Here is an 18,610-nt window from a genome sequence, read left to right as displayed (position 1 = left end):
CAGTCCAGGGGCAACTTAAGCATGCATTCACCAGTGGAAATGGGGTTTGGACAGTAGGCAGGCAGGTCAAAAACCGCATGCCTTGAGTCCTGTGGTTTTCCCCAGCTACCAGCAGGGTGTGTCTCTATCTCTACAAAATGGCAACACATGCTATCTAGTTCGGGAGCTTCTTTCCACATGCCAATTTTAAACCTGTTATCTACTGTTTATACTGAACTTTTACCTGAGCATCTCACTACAATTCAAAGGAAAATCTGGTTCTTGAAATACTTCCTAAATTAAGGAAGCTCCTCTATTTTAGTGTAATAGCCATTTCATATCTATATGATTTATATCATTTTTATATCAAAAACCGATTTATCTTCAGGTGCTAAACTGAGATCTTAAACATTTAGGAATATTTTCATTTCATTTTGGAAAGACTGATGCATTACAAAGAAAAAAAAAAGATTTTTCTTTTCTTGGCAGAGTGGGCAGATGCAAATCCTTTTTTAAAAAAAAAAAAAAAATCTTTCTTTCCAGGGCTTTGTTCAGCTGAGTGATTCTGGTGTCAATGGCTGAGAAGAAGGTGAAAGTGCACCTGGATAAACAAATGAACAGGAACCAGAGCAAGAAAGGGAATCACTCTGACACCAGGCTGCCCTTCATTTCTTTCAATGGGTCTCAAAAAGTACGGGCAGTGCCTGCTGAACAATCCCAGCTGACATTTGTTTGTTCACAGTAGACCCACAGCAGTTCCAGGGGACAGCCAAATTCCTCATAAAAGCATATGGGCTCACAATGGTATTTAGAGTCCTGGCTCCTACTGATTTCTGTAGCTGTTTTGTGAGTCCAGAGTCCAAACATCTTTGAGTTCTCTACTTAATACTGATTGGAAACTCATATCCTGAGGGGAAAACAAACAAACAAACAAACAAAAACCCACAATCCAACTCACAGACAATGAAGCAGAATGAAAAAAAAAAATGTTGGAACAGCAAAAACAGTGTCCCAGGCTTGGCGTGCACAATTCATCCAACTCAGTCCCATTTCCATCCCCTGTGACCAGCATGGTGACCAGCTACTCATGGCCAGGGGGTGCCTAGGAAGTGAGTACCTCTCAGCAGGGTTCTGCCCCTGCTGCAGCTTGTGGCAGGACACAAGTTATGTGGCTGCTCTCTTTTGCTGTGGTCCTTTCTCTCATGGACCCATTGACCATGAGGACAACAGACAGGCAAGAGGCCTACAAGTAGTTAGAATATAACAGAATAGTTCAGTAGGAAGGGACCTGCAAAGGTCAAGTCCAACTGTCTGACCACTTCAGGGCTAACCAAAAGCTTAAGCATGTCGTTGAGGGCATTATCCAAATGCCTCTTGAACGCTGACTGGCACGGGCCATCAAACACCTATCTGAAAGCCTGTCCCAGTGCTTGACCACCCTCATAGTAAGGAAATTTTCCCCAGTGTTCAGCCTGGATCTCCTCTGGCACAGCTTTGTGCTCTTCCCGTGCGCCCTGTCACTGGTTACCAGGGAGAAGGGACTTGGCCTCTCCCTCTCCACTTCCCTTGCACAGTGAGCTGCAGAGAGCAATGAGGTTGCCTCCTTTTCTCCAGACTAGACAACCTAAGTGTTCTCAGCCTCTCCTCATCGGACATGCCCTCCAGGCTTTTTACCTCCTTTGTTGCAGTCCTCTAGACGAGGCTGGGTTTGTGTCTCTGAAGGCAGTCAGCACTTGGTGCTCAAACAGCGGAGCTGATCAAAAGCCAGGTGGAAGAATGCGCACCACTAAGTCTCCAGGATAAATCACCTCACCCTCTCAATTTTGTAAAGGATAAACAAATGAGTGTGATGTTTGATACTGCTAGCTCTAAGCAGAGAAGGCAAAAATTAAGCTGCAGAGAAGTTGATGCATTTTGTACAAAAGTTTTTTTTTTCTGTTTCTTTTTTTTTCTCTGTCTTTACTTTTTCCTTGCTGGAACACAGCCACCTCCCTCCAAATGCTGTCTAGGAGCCAGACCCAACAGATACTGCAGTTTAAGTCTGAGAAAGCATATTTTGAAGGAACTGGAAGAGTTCTTAATAATGTGGGCAGAGAAATTGCAGTGGATAGCAAGTCAAAAATGTCACTACGTGCAATTTTTACATAGAGTATGTGTACACATATGCATGTGAGTGTTTCTGTTTTTCAGGGATGTGAACTCCTCTGGCAATAATGTGTTCAGGTATGAACTACCCCTTCTGGACTCAATAAGGAGTATGCAGAATATATGTGTGCGTGTGACCAATATAGCAGTTGCTTTGCCAATACATCACTATTCCAGAATACAGGGACTTTTATCAGATCTGTTGCCTGTGCTTTGCTAAGCACTGCAGAGCAGATAATTAGAACATTGTGCCAATGGCAGTGCTAAGGTGGGTCTTTCCTCCTCTGCAAAAGCCTAAGCTATAACCATTGGTTGCTCTCTAGGTACTGGTACCAATACAAAGTACAAACCTCATGGGCTACGGTTCTGGTTTTGGATTAAGAGCAAGGACACAAGCATTGCCAGAGATAAAGGAAATGGGGAGACGAGATACCTGCAAAGGAACCTGCAGTAGCTGTAAAGTTGTTTTTGAAATGTTTTAGAGAAAGTAGTATTCTGGTGAAAATCCTGTTCTGCTGAGTTGGGCTCTGCATTGCTCATAAACTGCTGAGGAAATTGAATAATGAGGTGGAAAAAAGCACCTGTTTAAACAAAGTTGCACAAACAAGGAGAAAGTGACTCCTGGAATAGAAGCCAATTTCAGTGCAGACACTTCTGGCACTGCACAGGGCACTGGTAACACCTAACCACTATGCTGAATTTAGGCATTCATTCTGGTCTTATTATCCTGTACATGAAACATGGAGCAGGCTTTCAGTAGCCTGCTTTACTGGCAGAATTCTTCAGTGCTTTAAGGAGAGTGTTCACTCTTATAAAGAAGAACTTCCAATGCTTCTGTCTTTGCCTCAAAGTCGGGACTTGCTGAGACTTTATGATTGCTCCGGAACTTTGAAGTTGGAATTTAAGTGCACTCTCCAAATCCCTCCCTCCAAACCACCACAAATCCCAGCCTTGCTGCAGAGTCTGGTCTGGAAAAGTTCCAGGGCTGTTGCTGAATCCAGAGCCTCAGCTCCCTGCCTCTCTTCCAGACCTTCCACTCCTAAGCCTGACTTTGCACTTAGCCATTACACTGTCACTGCCAACTCTAGCAAGGTTCTAGGGAGACCTGTCTATACAGGGACACAGCACTGACAAGCTTAAAAATCCTAGATCACAAGATGTAGTTTCTTAAATTGTGAGGTTTGGTTTTAAAAAGCAGTAATAAATGTTGAATTTTCACCTGCCCTTTGGCTGCTGAATTGCCCTTGCCTCTCATCATCTCATGCTGAGGAGACCTGTTCACTCTGTCTACTCTCCAGAAGCTCATTAGGAGGGATGGAGTCAAGCCTCATGCACCATCCCTGCCCAACAACACGTGTTTCAGTTGTCGTGTGGAAGATACAGCTTCAGAGAAGGAGAAAATAGAATCAGTCCCCTCCTTCTTTCTGGGCAAGGAAGACAGAAGTTGAGTGGGATCACTCTCCAAAGAGGGCTAGAGTCCTCACCCCATGTTGATGGCTGCATGATGTTGCTGGAGTGAAAACCAGTGCTGGAAGAAATGAATGCCAGGTGTAGGGTTCAGGTACCTGTCTCTGTAGGAGTTCACTTCCGCACTCTCCTCCAAGTTATAGAGTAAATATAATCTGCTATAGAGTACAAACACACCACAGGACCCAGATTTGTGATTTATATTTTATTTTCCTTCTGTTTACAAGCAAGAAAATCCCTGGATTAAAACAATCAGAATTAATCAGACACCCAAAAGAATTCACCAGGAAATGGCTGTCAGGATGAGCAGCATGGCATGGGCTGGGTTTAGTCCTGAAATCCAACTTGAGATCTGCCCCAGCACCGATATCCCAAGCCCACAGAGATGTCACTTTGCAGGTGACGTATGCCCCATCATACCAAAAGCAATAAAGCAGCAGCTGTGCTCTCCTAGGGCATCTCCCACTAATGGGACCCCTGAGGGCTGAAACAGTGGATAGTAAGAGAGCATACCAGGTCCTTGGAGAAAAAACAGTACGAAGAGGGAGGAAAACAGAGAGAAAATAGGATGACTGAAATGATTAATTCTGGGATGCTAACAGCTAGGGAGACCCTCAATAAAGACTCTCAGGGAAAGTGTTTCTCTGGTTTGATCAAGTATTCTTGTCTTAATTCAGCCTCTCCCCAGGAAGAGGTGGGATATCCACCCATACCCAAATAGTGTAAGCTGGAACTAGTACCATGAATTCTGCTTGGAATGCCTTCTGGAACAGTGAAAACTGTCTGCAAGCACTGTCACTCATTTGGCAGGCAGACCCATCAACTATACCAAGCCCAGATATCCCCCAGACTTTACAGCAAGAACACGTGTTAACCATTTCATTTACCACCTACAGAGCAATTTAGCAAAGACAACACAAAAAAATCCAGAAAACAGAGGACAGATGGAGGCCCAGGAAATTCCAGATGTAGTTCTAGATAAAGGGAATATGCTGAATCAGAGGTACACAGGGCTCCTCCTCTCAGGCAAAGATAGTGGGGCTGCAGAGAAAAAATCATGAGGCTGCTAGGTCTGTACAGGGGCTAAGGAAGGGAACAGCAACACATCTTTGTGGGGCTCACACCTACCTCAGATGCAGAAAACATTATAATCAGCCATGGCCTGCTCCTCTGCAACAGGACAGGAGAGACCAAAGTTATCCTTGCACAGAGTCAAGCACAAATACCCAGACAGCCCTGGCACCCCATGGTACCATACTCACCTGGATGGTAGTAGTCATAGACCTTGACATGTCCTGGCTTCAGGTTGGTCACCCCAATCTCCCGTTCCAGGTGCAGGACATATGTCTCAGACTTATGGCTCAGCTGAGGGAGAAAGGCAAATGACAGTTCACTTATGAGCTGTTGTTTTTATTCCTCACCTAAATTTGATCCTAAAGATAGGCAATAACAACTCTGTGACAGCCAAAGACAGGACTTCAAGATGAATCCTGCTCTGCTACCCCAGTCCTGGATTCTCCACACAGCTTTTCCAGTGCCCTCCACTCCTACAGCTTCTCTAGTAGCACACACTTACTTTGTCCAAGTAGATGGCAACACCTGCTTGGGTTTTCTCAGTTCTTTTCACAGGGTGCCAATGCTCCATCTAAGACAGGAGAGTACAGGAGGCAATTTAGTTGAGTAATGTGGAAAAGAAGGTGTGAGACATCCCCAAATGGTTTATCTAAGCCTGACTGAGCAGATTCTCATTCACTCACTTCCAAAATTATTTGGGGCTCTTACCCCTTCAGGCTGATCTCCCTGCTGGGCCACCCACCTCCTGCAGAACCCAAGGACGGGAACCTAGGCTATGTGGCTGCTATATACTGAGTCAGTTGGGCTGGAAGGATCACTACCTTCAAGGTACAAGGTAAGAGACTACAGTAAAAGTTCACGTTTCTTTACGTGGCAGAGTGGTAGGGATGATGAGATTGCATAGGAATGTGTTGCTTCTCTCTCAAGCAATCTCCCCTCCCCTTGGGCATGGATGGTCCAACTGACACCACATCATCATCCTGATTCCAGGCTTCTTACAGGCATCCCAGATCCTGGAGCCAGGACAAATCCAGACAGTAGGGACACCTCCACAATCACCATATTGGAAATGGCTCTCTTCCCAGTGTACCTGAGGGAGAAGATCAAACAGAGCTCACCCAGCTCCCCCTTCCCTCCATCACCATACCCTGTGTGCAGACCCTAAGCCAGGAAGCCCAGCCAGGACTGTGGCCAAGGCAGTTGCTGCTCCCTCTCACGAGGCAGATGACTGCTGCACTGCTGTGAGCTTCCCTCATCTGAGGTGACTACTTCCACTCTTCTTCCTAGCAAGAACCAAAGACCTTGGAAACATTTCCCCTTCCCCAGAGACACATATATCTTTCCTTCCCACCCATTCCATCTGGCATCTGGCCCTTCTGCTGAAACTGCTGGATGCCTGTATTGCAGCCAAGCACCCCTAACCTTTCCAGCAATTTGTGGCTTTCCTTCCTAAGTGTGGCTGTGTCTTCTGTGTCTTTACAATCACCTGACATTGACGTAGAGAGTTACAGAGTGGGTATCGTCCCCGGTGCAATTGACTGGCTTGGTTTTCACTCGCAAGAAAAAGGATTTTGAGACTTGTGGGAAGGGTGTGTTGTACCTCAACACCATCTGCATAAAGAGACAAAAAGACAGAATAAGACATGGATAATAAGTTCAGTATCATCTCCATACCTTTTCAGCGACTATTCCAATCCTCAAGGTATGGACCACAGACAGTGACTGGATATGCAGTGAGCACACTCATCCCTGTACCAGAAATAAACATGACTCAGAATGGAAAACTTCCATGATCATTCCAACTGGGGCTACTTCTGCTCTCCTGTCTGCTTGAGACCATGCAAAGTCAGGCACACAACAGAGGGACCACTACGCAAGGTTTACATCCACCAATACCCCAAGAACCACAGAAGCAGCACTCACATTTGGACACACTCTGTCTCAATCTCTTATGACACACAGGTTCGTTGCATTGGCAAGAAGGTACAAGTAAGACCCAGTTAATGCACATTTCCTTGCACAGAGCTGCAGCAGAGATTGTTGTTTTTGACAAGATGATGAGCAGAAGGTTGACACAGAAGGGGCTGTAGGAAGTGGGCAACCTACCCGGGTAAAGACACAACAGCTGCCATGGGCCTGCACTGAGAACTTTCCTGGGATTTCTGTCAGTGCCATCTCCTGCACCAAAAGTCGGTTCTGGTAGGAGACTTGGAACTTCCTCCCAAAGCCTCTCTGGGACCTCACCCTCACTTCTGCAACCCCCTTTGTGCTGTACGTCAGCGCTGCATACTTAGCCAAGGCCTGCAGGGCAACCACTGTGTCCTGAAAAGGAAGAAACAATTACATTTGCATGCTTGCTCCACAGCTTTGAGGTCCAAAGACACTTGAACTCGCTGATCTGAGGACCTCTGTATACAAGGACTCCTCTAATCAGTGTTCACACTGTTGTTTTCACGTTTGCATAGATTCTGCAAAGAATCTTTCTCAGGCAGTATCACCTTCCCCAGCCCCGAGTTACCTGTGTTGAGGCAAATCCTCCATAGGCATTCTGCTGCCTGGTGAGCCAGGCCACAATGCCAGAGGCTGTGGTGAGATCAGCCCTTGTGACATTTGGCTTGGAGAGCAGGGCCAGGAGGACATAAGCTGTCAACTCCACATCCACAGACAGTGGCTGTGACCAAGCGCTGGGTGTCTCGGATGGGCTCTGACTCCAATGGATCTGCCCACCTGGGAAAGAAAGGAAGTAGATAATACTGAGAGATGTCAGGGAAGAAATCTTGAGGTCTAGGAGGCACAGTAGCTTGTGTGTGCAAAGACCAGTGAGTAAATACCACTTTTGGTCATCACATCACTGGGTGAACTGCAATATCATGTATGCAACTTGTGTTTTGCAATACCCGATACTCCGTATTATACATTGAAGACCCGTTTATCAACGTGATAGAAAAAAAAAAAAAACAAAACACAAACTAATATGCCAAAAATCTGCATACTGAGTAGCTCCCAAACACCTGACTTCTCCATTGTCCTGTTTGCCAGGTCCACTAGATACCTGATATTAGCTAGCTACTCACGAGCTGGTCCTGAGGGTCAGAGACTAAGAAGTAAGACAGCTTGTCAGATCATATGTCCCTTCTCTGATGATCACCAGGTTCCCATACCTGCTCTGATTGCCTTTTGATCAAGCATGTCGAGAAGCTCTTGTGTGCGTTGACGGTCCTTAGCCAGGGCAAAGGTGTAGGCCAGCAGGGCCTGTGTGTAAGTGCTGGCAGCTTTGGGAAGGGAAGGAGCGATGCAGCCCAGAGCCTTGCGCACCACTGTACTCTACAGAGAAGGGTTACATTGATATGGGTCACACACAGACACACGAGGTAGGCAAACATGGAGGTACACAAGCAGAAGGATGCACTAGCATATGCTGACATAGAGAGCACCTCGTACACACAACCATGTGTCACTGTGCTTGAGCCTGCACTCTTCCCTGTGTATCACTGCAGTGTCTCTGCCATGTCTTAGTGTCCTGAGACACTAAGCTGTGTCTCCAGCCCTTGGTGCAGGGTGCTTGACAGAGACTGCCCCCAAAGCAGGTCATGGATTTCAGCATGGCTCTCTCAGAGAAATCAGTTCCCTTACTGCTGGAATAGCACCACCACATCTTACTTTGAACACCAGAGTAACAATACAATTGCAAATGCTTGTACCCAGCATAATGACCAATATTACTGTGTTAAGGCACTGAAGAGCTGAATTTAAGGTTGCTCAGACTTCCAGTTTCTCTCACAATATCAGTACTGTTGGCAGGACACAGCAAATCAACCAGTTTCAGCAGCATTGTATTCCAACATTCAGTTACACCATTTCAAGCATGAACCAAAGGCTTGCAGTGGTTGCCTGTTGGGTATTTGTGTATATACAGCAGTTTGTGGTTTTCCCTCTACAAGTGGCTTCTTGGTGAAGTATGGTAAGCATCACACAAGGGCTACATTTAAGATTTATTCTGACATGTGACATGTTCCTCACCTCTTTCCCTTCTAGAAAGGAGAAAAGATATTGTCTATGTCATTTTGGAGCTCTCCAGACGGTAATATTGCTGGATGCAGCCAGTGATTTTCAGAAATTCTCATTGCATCTACTCACAACGTATCAAAAGTTTGGAGGATACAACTGTTTATTTTTGGTTGTTCTCTTGGTAAAGCCCAACAGAAGAGCTAAGCTAAGCTCCCATCATTTCAAAAATCCTACCTTACTGTTTGATCTTAAATATAATAACTGCAAGTGACACAGTAATCCTTGTATTCTGTAACTGAATAAAGCTAAGTAAGAATTAGAGCAAGTCCTGAATTGTTCAGTTCAGAAGTTCCTTTATTATTAATTTTCCTTCTTATATCTCTCACTTTCTCAGATGGTCAAAATGGAGTTAACAGAGCTAGTGTTTGTCCAGCTACTAAAATTCCACCAAAAGTAGTTGAAGTGTCACCTGTGAAGTGGTGATCATTATCGTGCATCTTAATACCTTGTCTATGAACAGTCTAACAGATTTTAACCCATCTGTCTCTGGTGTCTTCTGGTGAAACTAACACAAGAACTGAGTGCCACTCTACTGCAATCTGTGCTCATCCTGGCGTTGGCAATAGCAGTCCTGAGTGCTTACTGTACAGAAGCATTGAACTTCCCCGAGAGCAGTCACATGCCAGCTAAGGAATTTCTCCTCTACAATATGCCATTTGTTTCTCCAGTCAACATAAACAATCTGTTTTGTTCAAAGGGATCTATTTCCAGAACACAGTGGAAGTAGAGGGCTATTTGACTGGATTTTTTTTGTCATACAGACCATGCTTTAATGTTAGTTTATTCAGGACAGCGTAAAATATCTTCAACATTTTCTTTACATTTTGACCCCTAACAATTTCCATGAGCTTCGTAGGTATGCTGGTAAGGGAAAGTAGGATCTGTTCTGAACATCTTGCAGTACACCCTCAATCGCTTTCTCGTGATTTTCATCTCTAGTGACTGTGCATTCTTTGTAAAACCATTTATAACCCACTCAAGAACATTCTTTTCCTGGGCCCTATGACAAGCTTTCTGTTTCCCACTTCGTCTACTCACAGACCTCCTCAGAATTGCCCTCACTAGGGCTAGGATAATTATTGTGAGACTTGTGTTTTTATTTGTTTGTCATTACTTTTGACTTCTTTCACTATCATGGCCATTTTATCTTAAAATAATGGTTTATGCATGGCTGTCCAATAGCTCTCTGATTACATTCAGATCAACAAATCCTCTGCTCCAGTGAAGCATTCCTCACTCCATAGACAATCCTTTCTGAGCTAATAGTGCTGTTGTCATCTTCTCTGGAGCCTGAAGAATCACATCACCGGTATCAAAGTGCTAGTCACTCTCTGTGGATTCATTCTGGACAGAGTGGCTTCCACTAGTTGATCATGCAGATTGATTTGAGGTCCTGTTTGTCTCCCTTTCTGGATTTTATTCGTGGATTTGGAGCACAGTCTGGTTGCTTCTCAGTAACTTTGCTTTCCTTTACAAATAACAGAACTGGCTCTTAAGATATACAATAAACTGTCTTTTTTTTTTTTTTTTTCTGCCAGGATGAAAGTGCTTGTCCTTGTGTTTCATTTTGCTACATTTGGCAGAACATGTCAAATAGTTTCGTGAAAAGACTCCTCCACAGAAGTCAGCCAAACTCAGACACTCAATGGAATTACCAGAAAACAGAATAATTCAGATTAGGAGGGACTTCAGAAGGTCTCTAATCCAACCTTTTCAAAGGAGGGTTAGCTATGAGATCAGACCAGGTTGCTTAGGGTTTTATCTAGTCAGGACTTCAAAATCTCCAATGATGGAGATGACTAAACCTCTCTAATCAACTTGTTCTAACACTTGAGTGTCCTTACAGTGAAAAAGGTGATTTGAGGACATCTGTTGTCAGAATGAAGGTTAATTTCCATCAGCCTCTTTTTTTTCTAAGCCCACAGCTTTCAGATGCAATGAAAAACACCGCTATTTCACTTAATTTACTGATTTCCAGGGAACTCTGTTTTTCCAAGTCTGTAGCAATAGCATTTCTTCATCCAGTTGACAATATTTTTTAACTGCCAGTACCACAAAGTCCAGTATTTAGGCATGAACCTTAGCACTTGTAAGAGTTCCCCCTTATTATTATTACCTAGCTGCACAATTCCAACTGCCCAGCATGTATCTCCCTACAGTACTCCTGTCAGTACTCCTTTCCCAGACTTCCAGTTTCTGGGAAGATAAATCACATTAAAAATGTCATTATGTCTACTAATGTTGCTGCAGGAGTAGCTATGCCCACGTCTCCTCCCTAACACCTCACTGCTAGCTATCATACATATATAGGTGTAAGGAGCAACAAGATGGTGTGAGGACGGTGGAGGGAGCAGGACTCAGCAGCCCAAGACTGGCAAATGAGCATAGTGTCTAACCATGAACTCCAATGGCTCCCCTTAGTATAACCTCACATTTTCCCCTGCCAACAGTGTCCTCCACAAGGGACAGTTTAAGCTTTTTCCTGAGAAGTGATGATTTTTTTTTTACTTTCCGACCCATTACTTTGTCCTCAAGCCTTTCCAAGATGTTCTGTTGCCTGCTTAAAGTCACCACGCTAAGTTCTTCAGGATTCAGGCAAGAGCATAGCAAAGAATCCAAGTATTTACCTCTGGTGTCTCCCCTGCCTCCAAGTATGCAGCTGTGATGTAGGCAGCCAAGGGGACTTCCCCATCCACACCTCCCTGCAAAAAGCATAAATATCCAAAAGCTGGGAAAGGTAATACACAAAGACCTGAAACTTTTCAGAAAAGGTCCCACCTACCCCCGGTTTTCTTCCATGCAAGAAAGCAGAACAACACAGGAAAGTGAGCTCAAACAATTACCAGTACACTTGGCAAGAACTGCTCTGAGTTGCCCTTCAAGGTACTCTGGCTCCTACCTTCATGGCTGTGTGAAAAAGTTGGCCCACATTTCTGAAGCATCCGTTAGGAAGCTGGTGGAACTCCAGCCAGTTGAGAGCAGCTTGGATGCTCCTATTGTCCAGGAAAATGTATGGCTTGGCTTGGACAAAGCATTTGACCACAAATGAAGTCAGCCTGGTTGGAGAGAGAACAGAAAAAATGCATGAGAGAAGGAAAAGAGAAACAGTAAGAGATTGAGCAAATGAGAGAGAGAGAAGAATAAGTCAAAAGAAAGAACCTAAGCAGAAACCAACAAAAAGGAATAAAAGTGGGAATTTGAAACCTCTGGGTCTCTCCTCACCTATTATTGTGCTATCCTAATTTGTCAGTCCAGTGTCATCCTTCATCCCAAGGATAGTTGCATACCAGTGGGGTGCCATAACCCAAAAAATCATTTATTTGGAACACTTTGCATCCAACAGGACAAAAAAGGATTCAGTGCTAGAAGCAGAAAGCTGCCCACCTCCAGGTGGTCTGACAGCAGGAGGACACCAGGGAGAGAGCCCAGGGCTTACCAAGTATTACCGTACTCATCCTTGGTACCAAATTCACTGAAAGAACCATCAGGGTGTTGATACTGCAGCTGTATCTGGTACCCTGAGAAGCAGGATAGGATGTTAGGGTTCAAACTGGTATTTTCAATGAGATCAATGAGCAGGTAATGGGAGTGGTATTAACATTCTAAGTGGTGGAGTATCCTGCAGGTAGGGGGAGTAGGCACTAGGGACTGTTACTAGGTTGGACACAGGAGAAGGCAGAAGAGCAAGGTGGATCTGTTGTACTTGCCCTTGCGCAGGAATCCTGTTGCCCTCTCCTTGATTTCAGGGGTCAGCTGTCCTGTCTTCTCTAGGTACTGCAGCACATAGACAATGGGGGCAAACAGCACCATGTTCTGCTCCCCACATCCATGGGGCATATGCACCAGGTGGTCCAGGTTCTGCAGTGCAGTCCCCATGAGGTCACCTGGAACAGAGTATAGGCACCCTGACCCCCTCCTGGACAGGGGTTTTGGGTATTCACCTCCTAGAATGGGTGACCAATTCCTGGTAGCGTACTAGGTAAGATACCCCCAGCACAGCAGTGTGCAGGTAGCTCTGTCCAGTCAGCTTATCAGTTCCACTGTGCTCTGCATGCACATTCCCATCCTGCCAGGGGAAACCCATAAAGAGAAGAACCTCTCCCTTGCTGAGTGTTTTAGGTCATCTGGAACCAGGAAACTCTGCCATAAACATGGAAAGACCAAGGGAGCTGGAGCCTCAGAAACCTCAGAAAGAGTACAGGGCATTCTCAGTTTGGGCTTTCCTAGGACTATTCTCAGAGATAAAGAAGTTGGAAAGGTATTATCACAGCTGAATTCCTTACCAGTGACCGAGACTGTAGCTCTGACTGAACCTTCAACCACATTTAGAGGCAACATCAAGGACACAGACTCCTGTGCTGGACTTCCTGGCACCAGAGGGTGTAAGGTACAGGGGGAAGGAGAAAAAGAAAGAGATTCTGACAAAAATAGCCCTAAAAATCCCCAGAAACTGTTCAAGACAGTGCTAACATCCCATTTTATTGTCACAAAGGTTGCAGATCACCTCACAAACCATGTTCCATTCCACCCTCAACTCTTTTCCACCCACCTCCATTGTGATTGTGCTATCCTGAGTCTTCCTTCTCAAGAGGGTGAGATGATCTTCTCCTAGAAACCATCTGTGGCGAAAGCCACCTACCTGCTTTTCTCTACAGAAGTTACCCCAACTTGTTGGTAATTTCAGTTGCAGGCATGACTTCTCAATGCACTTAGCACTCTCAAAAGCTGCAAATAGCCCCATAATACACCATAATAGTCAAGACAGGAGCAGAAATTCAAAGTCATATCCTCTAGCCTCATCATGTTCAACGGTGTGGCTATTACCACAAGTGAAAAAGTCCTCCAGCTGCCATATTAGCTTCAGGGATGTGGATACTAAAAGCATGAATCCCCCCCTACCCACCCTTACCCAAGGGAAGCTCCTGAAGGCACCACAATTATAGTGTGCTTCCATAGCTTGGTCGTGTTGACGTAGGAAAACAATTCAATAATTGGAAAGACCCAGGAGGTAGCCAGGAAGCAGAGGATGAGGGGGGTGAAAGAAGAAAACAATCTCTCTACCTTTTTTGGGACACAGGATGGAGCTGTGAGCCTTTTCCACCAGCACTCCCTCTGGCTGTTGGAACATTTGAAAGTAGCGGTAACGAGCACATAGGAGAGAAGCAGGATTACAAGTGGATTAGAAATAGATTTGAACAAAATTCTGGTTCAGGCTGAAGATTCAGATGGAGTAACATCATTATCACATAAACATTTTAATTATTGTCAATCATTTTAATTTCAGATAAGAAATCAATAAATATTTTTAGAATATTGTAACTTCTGAAGGTCTGTGAAACAGATACTGTAAGATTTAGCAGACAGCTCAGGAGAGAGAACTTGAAAAGGTATAAATATTTAAAGTTTTTCATGTAGAGGCCTGACCACAAACAGAAGAATGGGGGCTGGGAGAAGACCCACATACCTCCCACATCCATCAGCCCTCAAAACTGGCCCTGGCTCATGCCTCGAGATTCTAATTACAGACCTTGAATAACAAAGGGCTACCCTCAGAATTAATCTGCACCAAATTGGGAATTGCACAAAACCCATTTTATGATCTAGGTAACAGAAGAGGTTGTCTAACCCGGACAAGAAGGAGTTTGGTGATTTTATCTTTCTGTCCTTGGTTTGGGACAAATGGTATCTCTTTACCACAAAGGTCTTTGGTGGCCACAGCCTCTGTGCTGATGGTGATGTTCATGAGCCCTGAAAATAAGGCACATTTAGTACAGAAAACATCTTTGAGGAAGCACTTTCCATTAATATCATAGAAGTCACCTGTTGGCAACAACAAAACTGGATTAGAACCCTATATACAGGAGGTCCTGTACCTCCTAGCACAAAACTGTGAGCAGTCATGACCTTAGGATGAATGCAAATGAATACCCTCAGATTTAACAGGGCACATAACACAACTCCCTCATTTAGCCCTTATAAAGCATCCTTACCTTGGTCCCACTCCCTCCCAACTCCACCACCCCAACATCCTGTTCTTCTTACCCAGTTGCACTGCTGTGACACTCCACTGAAATGTTTTAGCTTCTCCAGCACATAAGCAGCTGCTGTAGACACAGCCTTTACATGGCTTCAGCTGGAAGTGTGCGAACTCCTCCACAGTCACTTGGACCTGAAGGGGCAGCAGGGATGGTAGATGGTAACAAGACAAATGTCACATAATTCTTAAAATAAGCTATGGACTTTAGCCTTCCCCTACCTACTCATACCCCGCTTTTCTTTCAAAGCCTGTCAGGGCTCACCTACCTTCATGCATCGCTGCAGGTAGTTGAAGACTGTGGCCTTCAAGATGAAGGTCTCACCCTGGATCACAGAAGATGGCAGTGTGAGCTCCACAAAAAAAGGCTTGAAAACAAGCAGGCTGGAGGTTGGAGCAAGTCCAAAGCCATTACGTCCTGTGCAGAACATCCCTGCTTTCCATTCTGTGATGGTGCCAGGCACGGTGACAGTGACACTCTTGTTCCCACTGGGACTGAAGAGAAGTAGACAGCAATGAGAGCACTTAACTGAATCTTGTTGCATGCAGCACCAGATGACCTGGTCTATGCCCTTCTCCCCCACTGCACCCCATCCCCTAACCTCCACCTAACTCCTAACCTCTACTGAATTTATATCCGTTGGAGCACCCAAGGACACATCATTCAACTGAACTAGACATGCCAATACACAGCATCCATGAGCAGCTGAGGGAACAGGTATTCACAGCATCTATTTCAGGTGTCTGATTTTGGCAGCTCAGTCCCCCCACAGGCCCTTGTGAGAGGTAAGCTCCCCTCAGCATTACACCCTTTGATCCTCACTGATCTAACTCACTCTTTCTGTATTTGATGTTGACAGTCAGATGGCCTTACCCAGATAAATTAGGGACCCCTGCCTCAGATACTTATATCAACAGAAAACTTTTGAAAATAATTTACATAGCTGAAAGATGCTATCATCATACTTGTCACTTTTCTCACACAGCACTTGCCCTTTGCACATGTGAAAATGCTTTACAGCGGTCAGTAGTTTTATTCCTCTAGGCCTAGGAATGGAGAACCAGGCACCAAAAGAGCAGCAGGACTGGCCAAGACCATCAGAATTTAGCCAAAGAGACGGGTCCATCCATTCACCTTTCTGTGAAACACATTGACAGCTTAAGCTCTAACATGAAGACAGGGCAGAGACTTGGCCTATGCCCATGTCACAATTTCTGAGAGCATCAGACTATTCCACATCTGCTACCACAGCAGACAAAAACAACCCTCATTAAAGCTAATCAACATTATTTGACTCCAGCAATTGAAAACATTTGCTTTCCCCTAAAGAATCCACTTTTGCCAGGCACATACAATATGAAACACCTTTGGTTGTTCACTTCAGGCTGGCAGGCAATCACATAGGAGATATCCACTGCTAGCAGGTGAAGAGATGGATGTAACTGGAAACAGAGGGCAGGTGGGAGAGGGCAGATCTGGGGGGATCTGGCCTGAGCAGATGCCACTCTCCAGACACCAGACAAGAAATTCTTAAAGCCAGAGATGAAAAATCTCCAAAAGCTCATCCTGCCCCTCTCCTGAAGCTCAGTGTAAAATAGCTTCCCACACCAGCACTCTGCTCCCTCTCCTGGGGGATACACTGCACACCCTTCCAGGGAAGCTGGAGGGGAGCATCAGGGAAGAAGAGCAACACTGATGCTGAGTAGGACCTCCTTCTCCACAGTACTTGGGGAACTACCTGGGAGTTCATGCAGTGTTTGCCCTTTCATCCCCCCATCTTATACTCACTCCAGACCCAAGTAACTTCTCTCCCTCACTTGTGCTGATGGGGCTCCCTGAACACTCACTGAACCGTCAGCCTTTCTCACAAGACATAATTCCCAGTCTTGTGAAGGGCTTCTGTGGAGATCAGCTTCTCCTGCACCCTAGGATACAACCCGTGAGCCCACTTTGGGAACTACTACAGGGCTACTACAAGCAGAGTGCAGGCAGTAAACCAAGCTGCTTTGCCAAATCACACCTGCTTTCTTGTATACTCATGCCAGCCACCTGCTATGGATGGATGGTCATCTAGTAGAGGAAAACACAACACGTTTGATGCAGACATCGGCTTCAATGAGACACAGCCTAGTGTCTTCCTTGGTAGCTCAAGATCTAAAATGGGTTGCATCTGCTGCCATTCCAGGTCAGACTAGACCACCCAGACTAGGCCCCTGCTTCTCAGTTTACTCACCCCACAGAATATAAATCCCATATCCAGGTTTTTGTGAAATATTTGTGCACTTTCTCTTCAGCTGGAGAAACAGGTGAAAACATGGTGGGCTGATGGGTAGATGTCAACAGATGCCCTGCTGGAAATAACAAATGCAGAGTTACCACAGGGTCCTCAGCACCTTAGAACAGAGGGGCTCCATCCCAGCTCAGGCTGCAGGTCAGACAGTCAGCACATGGGAAGCACTGCATTAATCTTGCCTATTTGAAATGACAGAGCTGCTTTGGGCCTTACTTGTGTTTGAAGGCACCACAGGAAGGGCAACTATTCCCTCACGTCAGAGCTAAGACCTGGGATCCAGACAGCTCACTAATATTTCAGAGCCAGAAGCTCTAAGTCCCCCACAGTATCACGCTAGCATAACAGGTCTAGAGCCAGGGAACAGTCTTTCCTCCATTTGCAATTACAGTAAGTACTGCCTCTTAGCTCAAACCTGGGAATGCTTTCACCTGAAAGACTGAGCATCTCATGTAAGAAGAAGTTGGCAAGTGCTTACTGTTAGGTGCTTTATGAGGCTGAGCAAACATCAACATGGGCCTGGGAGTGATTACGCCTGTTTCCTGCAGCATAGCTGTTGACTGAGTAGTTAGACACAGTCTTGGTTTCCTGATATTCGTGTTGGACATAATTTTCAACCCCATTTCCTGTAGGAAAAAAAGAAAAAAAAAATAAGGCACATACTTGTCATACACTCTCTGTCCTTCATCCTGTGCCTTATTGTCCCTTTATGCAGTGGGGACTCAGTTGTCTTCTGTCTTGGTAAACTATTCTCTTGCTTCAGTTTAGGAGAGAATTATTCAGATCCTCAGCAAGGGGCAAACCTTTTACGTTAATCCATCTGGTCTGAGTCAACCAAGTTTCTTCTTTTTCAAACACGTGGTCATCTAAGCACTATGTCTTCTCAGCCTGAAGAGGGCAATTCCTACCAGATTATTCTTGGGCAGCCCAAATTGCTCGTGATATGGAGATTAAATATGATATTTGGAATCCAATTAAAGTAACCAATGATACTTGGCATCCTGAAAAACACAACTGAAGTGCAGTAACCACACAATAATTTCTCCTTGGTCAACAATTTCAAGTCACTTATTCAAAGAACAAGTGAATTATCAGGACCTATACCAAACCTGTTCCCTATGCTATCTTTGATGACATTTCTAGGATATTGGTAAAGTCAGGGGGCCACAATTCCCTCGATTCATGAATTACACCAAGCCACAAAATCAGCCATTTTCACCTTGAATGCTGTAAACACATCAGGCTCAGCAGAATTTGGGAACCCACATGAATGATCATCTTCAGACACTTGGCGAGGATATCCGGAGTTATAAACAGATGGGAAGAGCCCATAGATCTGGGAAAAAAAAGAAAAGAAAAAAAAATCAGTGCAAATAATACCTGGCATTCACTTTGTGTAGCACATCCAAGGCCTGTTTGAATTGCTCCTGGCTATCACACATGAATGCATGCCAGAAAGCACAGACTCATTGTTACTCTTCACTGGCTTTTCTTTGATAGAGCCAGCACAACCTGCTGAACTGAACATGAGACAGAACAACAGAACCTGGGT

At 45.0% G+C, this 18,610-nt stretch overlaps 1 protein-coding gene across 1 annotated transcript in view; it reads right to left on the bottom strand.

The window, feature by feature from the left end:
- Window positions 1-3,550: 3,550 nt before the first annotated feature.
- The window catches only part of LOC308186286 (alpha-2-macroglobulin-like protein 1), a 29,417-nt gene continuing 14,357 nt past the window's right edge, over window positions 3,551-18,610 (bottom strand). The window contains exons 15-35 of the mRNA XM_080575248.1: window positions 18,278-18,394; window positions 17,537-17,684; window positions 17,002-17,119; window positions 15,037-15,262; window positions 14,776-14,902; window positions 14,360-14,481; window positions 13,795-13,849; window positions 13,017-13,100; window positions 12,441-12,617; window positions 12,170-12,251; window positions 11,633-11,789; window positions 11,361-11,435; window positions 7,827-7,989; window positions 7,184-7,392; window positions 6,772-6,987; window positions 6,152-6,276; window positions 5,665-5,755; window positions 5,168-5,236; window positions 4,854-4,956; window positions 4,720-4,761; window positions 3,551-4,632 (exon numbers count right to left, since the gene is read on the bottom strand). Of these exons, the coding sequence (XP_080431374.1) occupies window positions 4,721-4,761; window positions 4,854-4,956; window positions 5,168-5,236; window positions 5,665-5,755; window positions 6,152-6,276; window positions 6,772-6,987; window positions 7,184-7,392; window positions 7,827-7,989; window positions 11,361-11,435; window positions 11,633-11,789; window positions 12,170-12,251; window positions 12,441-12,617; window positions 13,017-13,100; window positions 13,795-13,849; window positions 14,360-14,481; window positions 14,776-14,902; window positions 15,037-15,262; window positions 17,002-17,119; window positions 17,537-17,684; window positions 18,278-18,394 (2,505 nt within the window). The 3' untranslated portion in view covers window positions 3,551-4,632; window position 4,720. The remainder of the gene's footprint in view (window positions 4,633-4,719; window positions 4,762-4,853; window positions 4,957-5,167; window positions 5,237-5,664; window positions 5,756-6,151; window positions 6,277-6,771; window positions 6,988-7,183; window positions 7,393-7,826; window positions 7,990-11,360; window positions 11,436-11,632; window positions 11,790-12,169; window positions 12,252-12,440; window positions 12,618-13,016; window positions 13,101-13,794; window positions 13,850-14,359; window positions 14,482-14,775; window positions 14,903-15,036; window positions 15,263-17,001; window positions 17,120-17,536; window positions 17,685-18,277; window positions 18,395-18,610) is intronic.

Source organism: Anser brachyrhynchus (genome assembly GCF_964034855.1).
Source record: "Anser brachyrhynchus genome assembly, chromosome: 1".
NCBI classification, from domain to species: domain Eukaryota; kingdom Metazoa; phylum Chordata; class Aves; order Anseriformes; family Anatidae; genus Anser; species Anser brachyrhynchus.
This window is presented reverse-complemented; position numbering and strand designations above follow the sequence as displayed.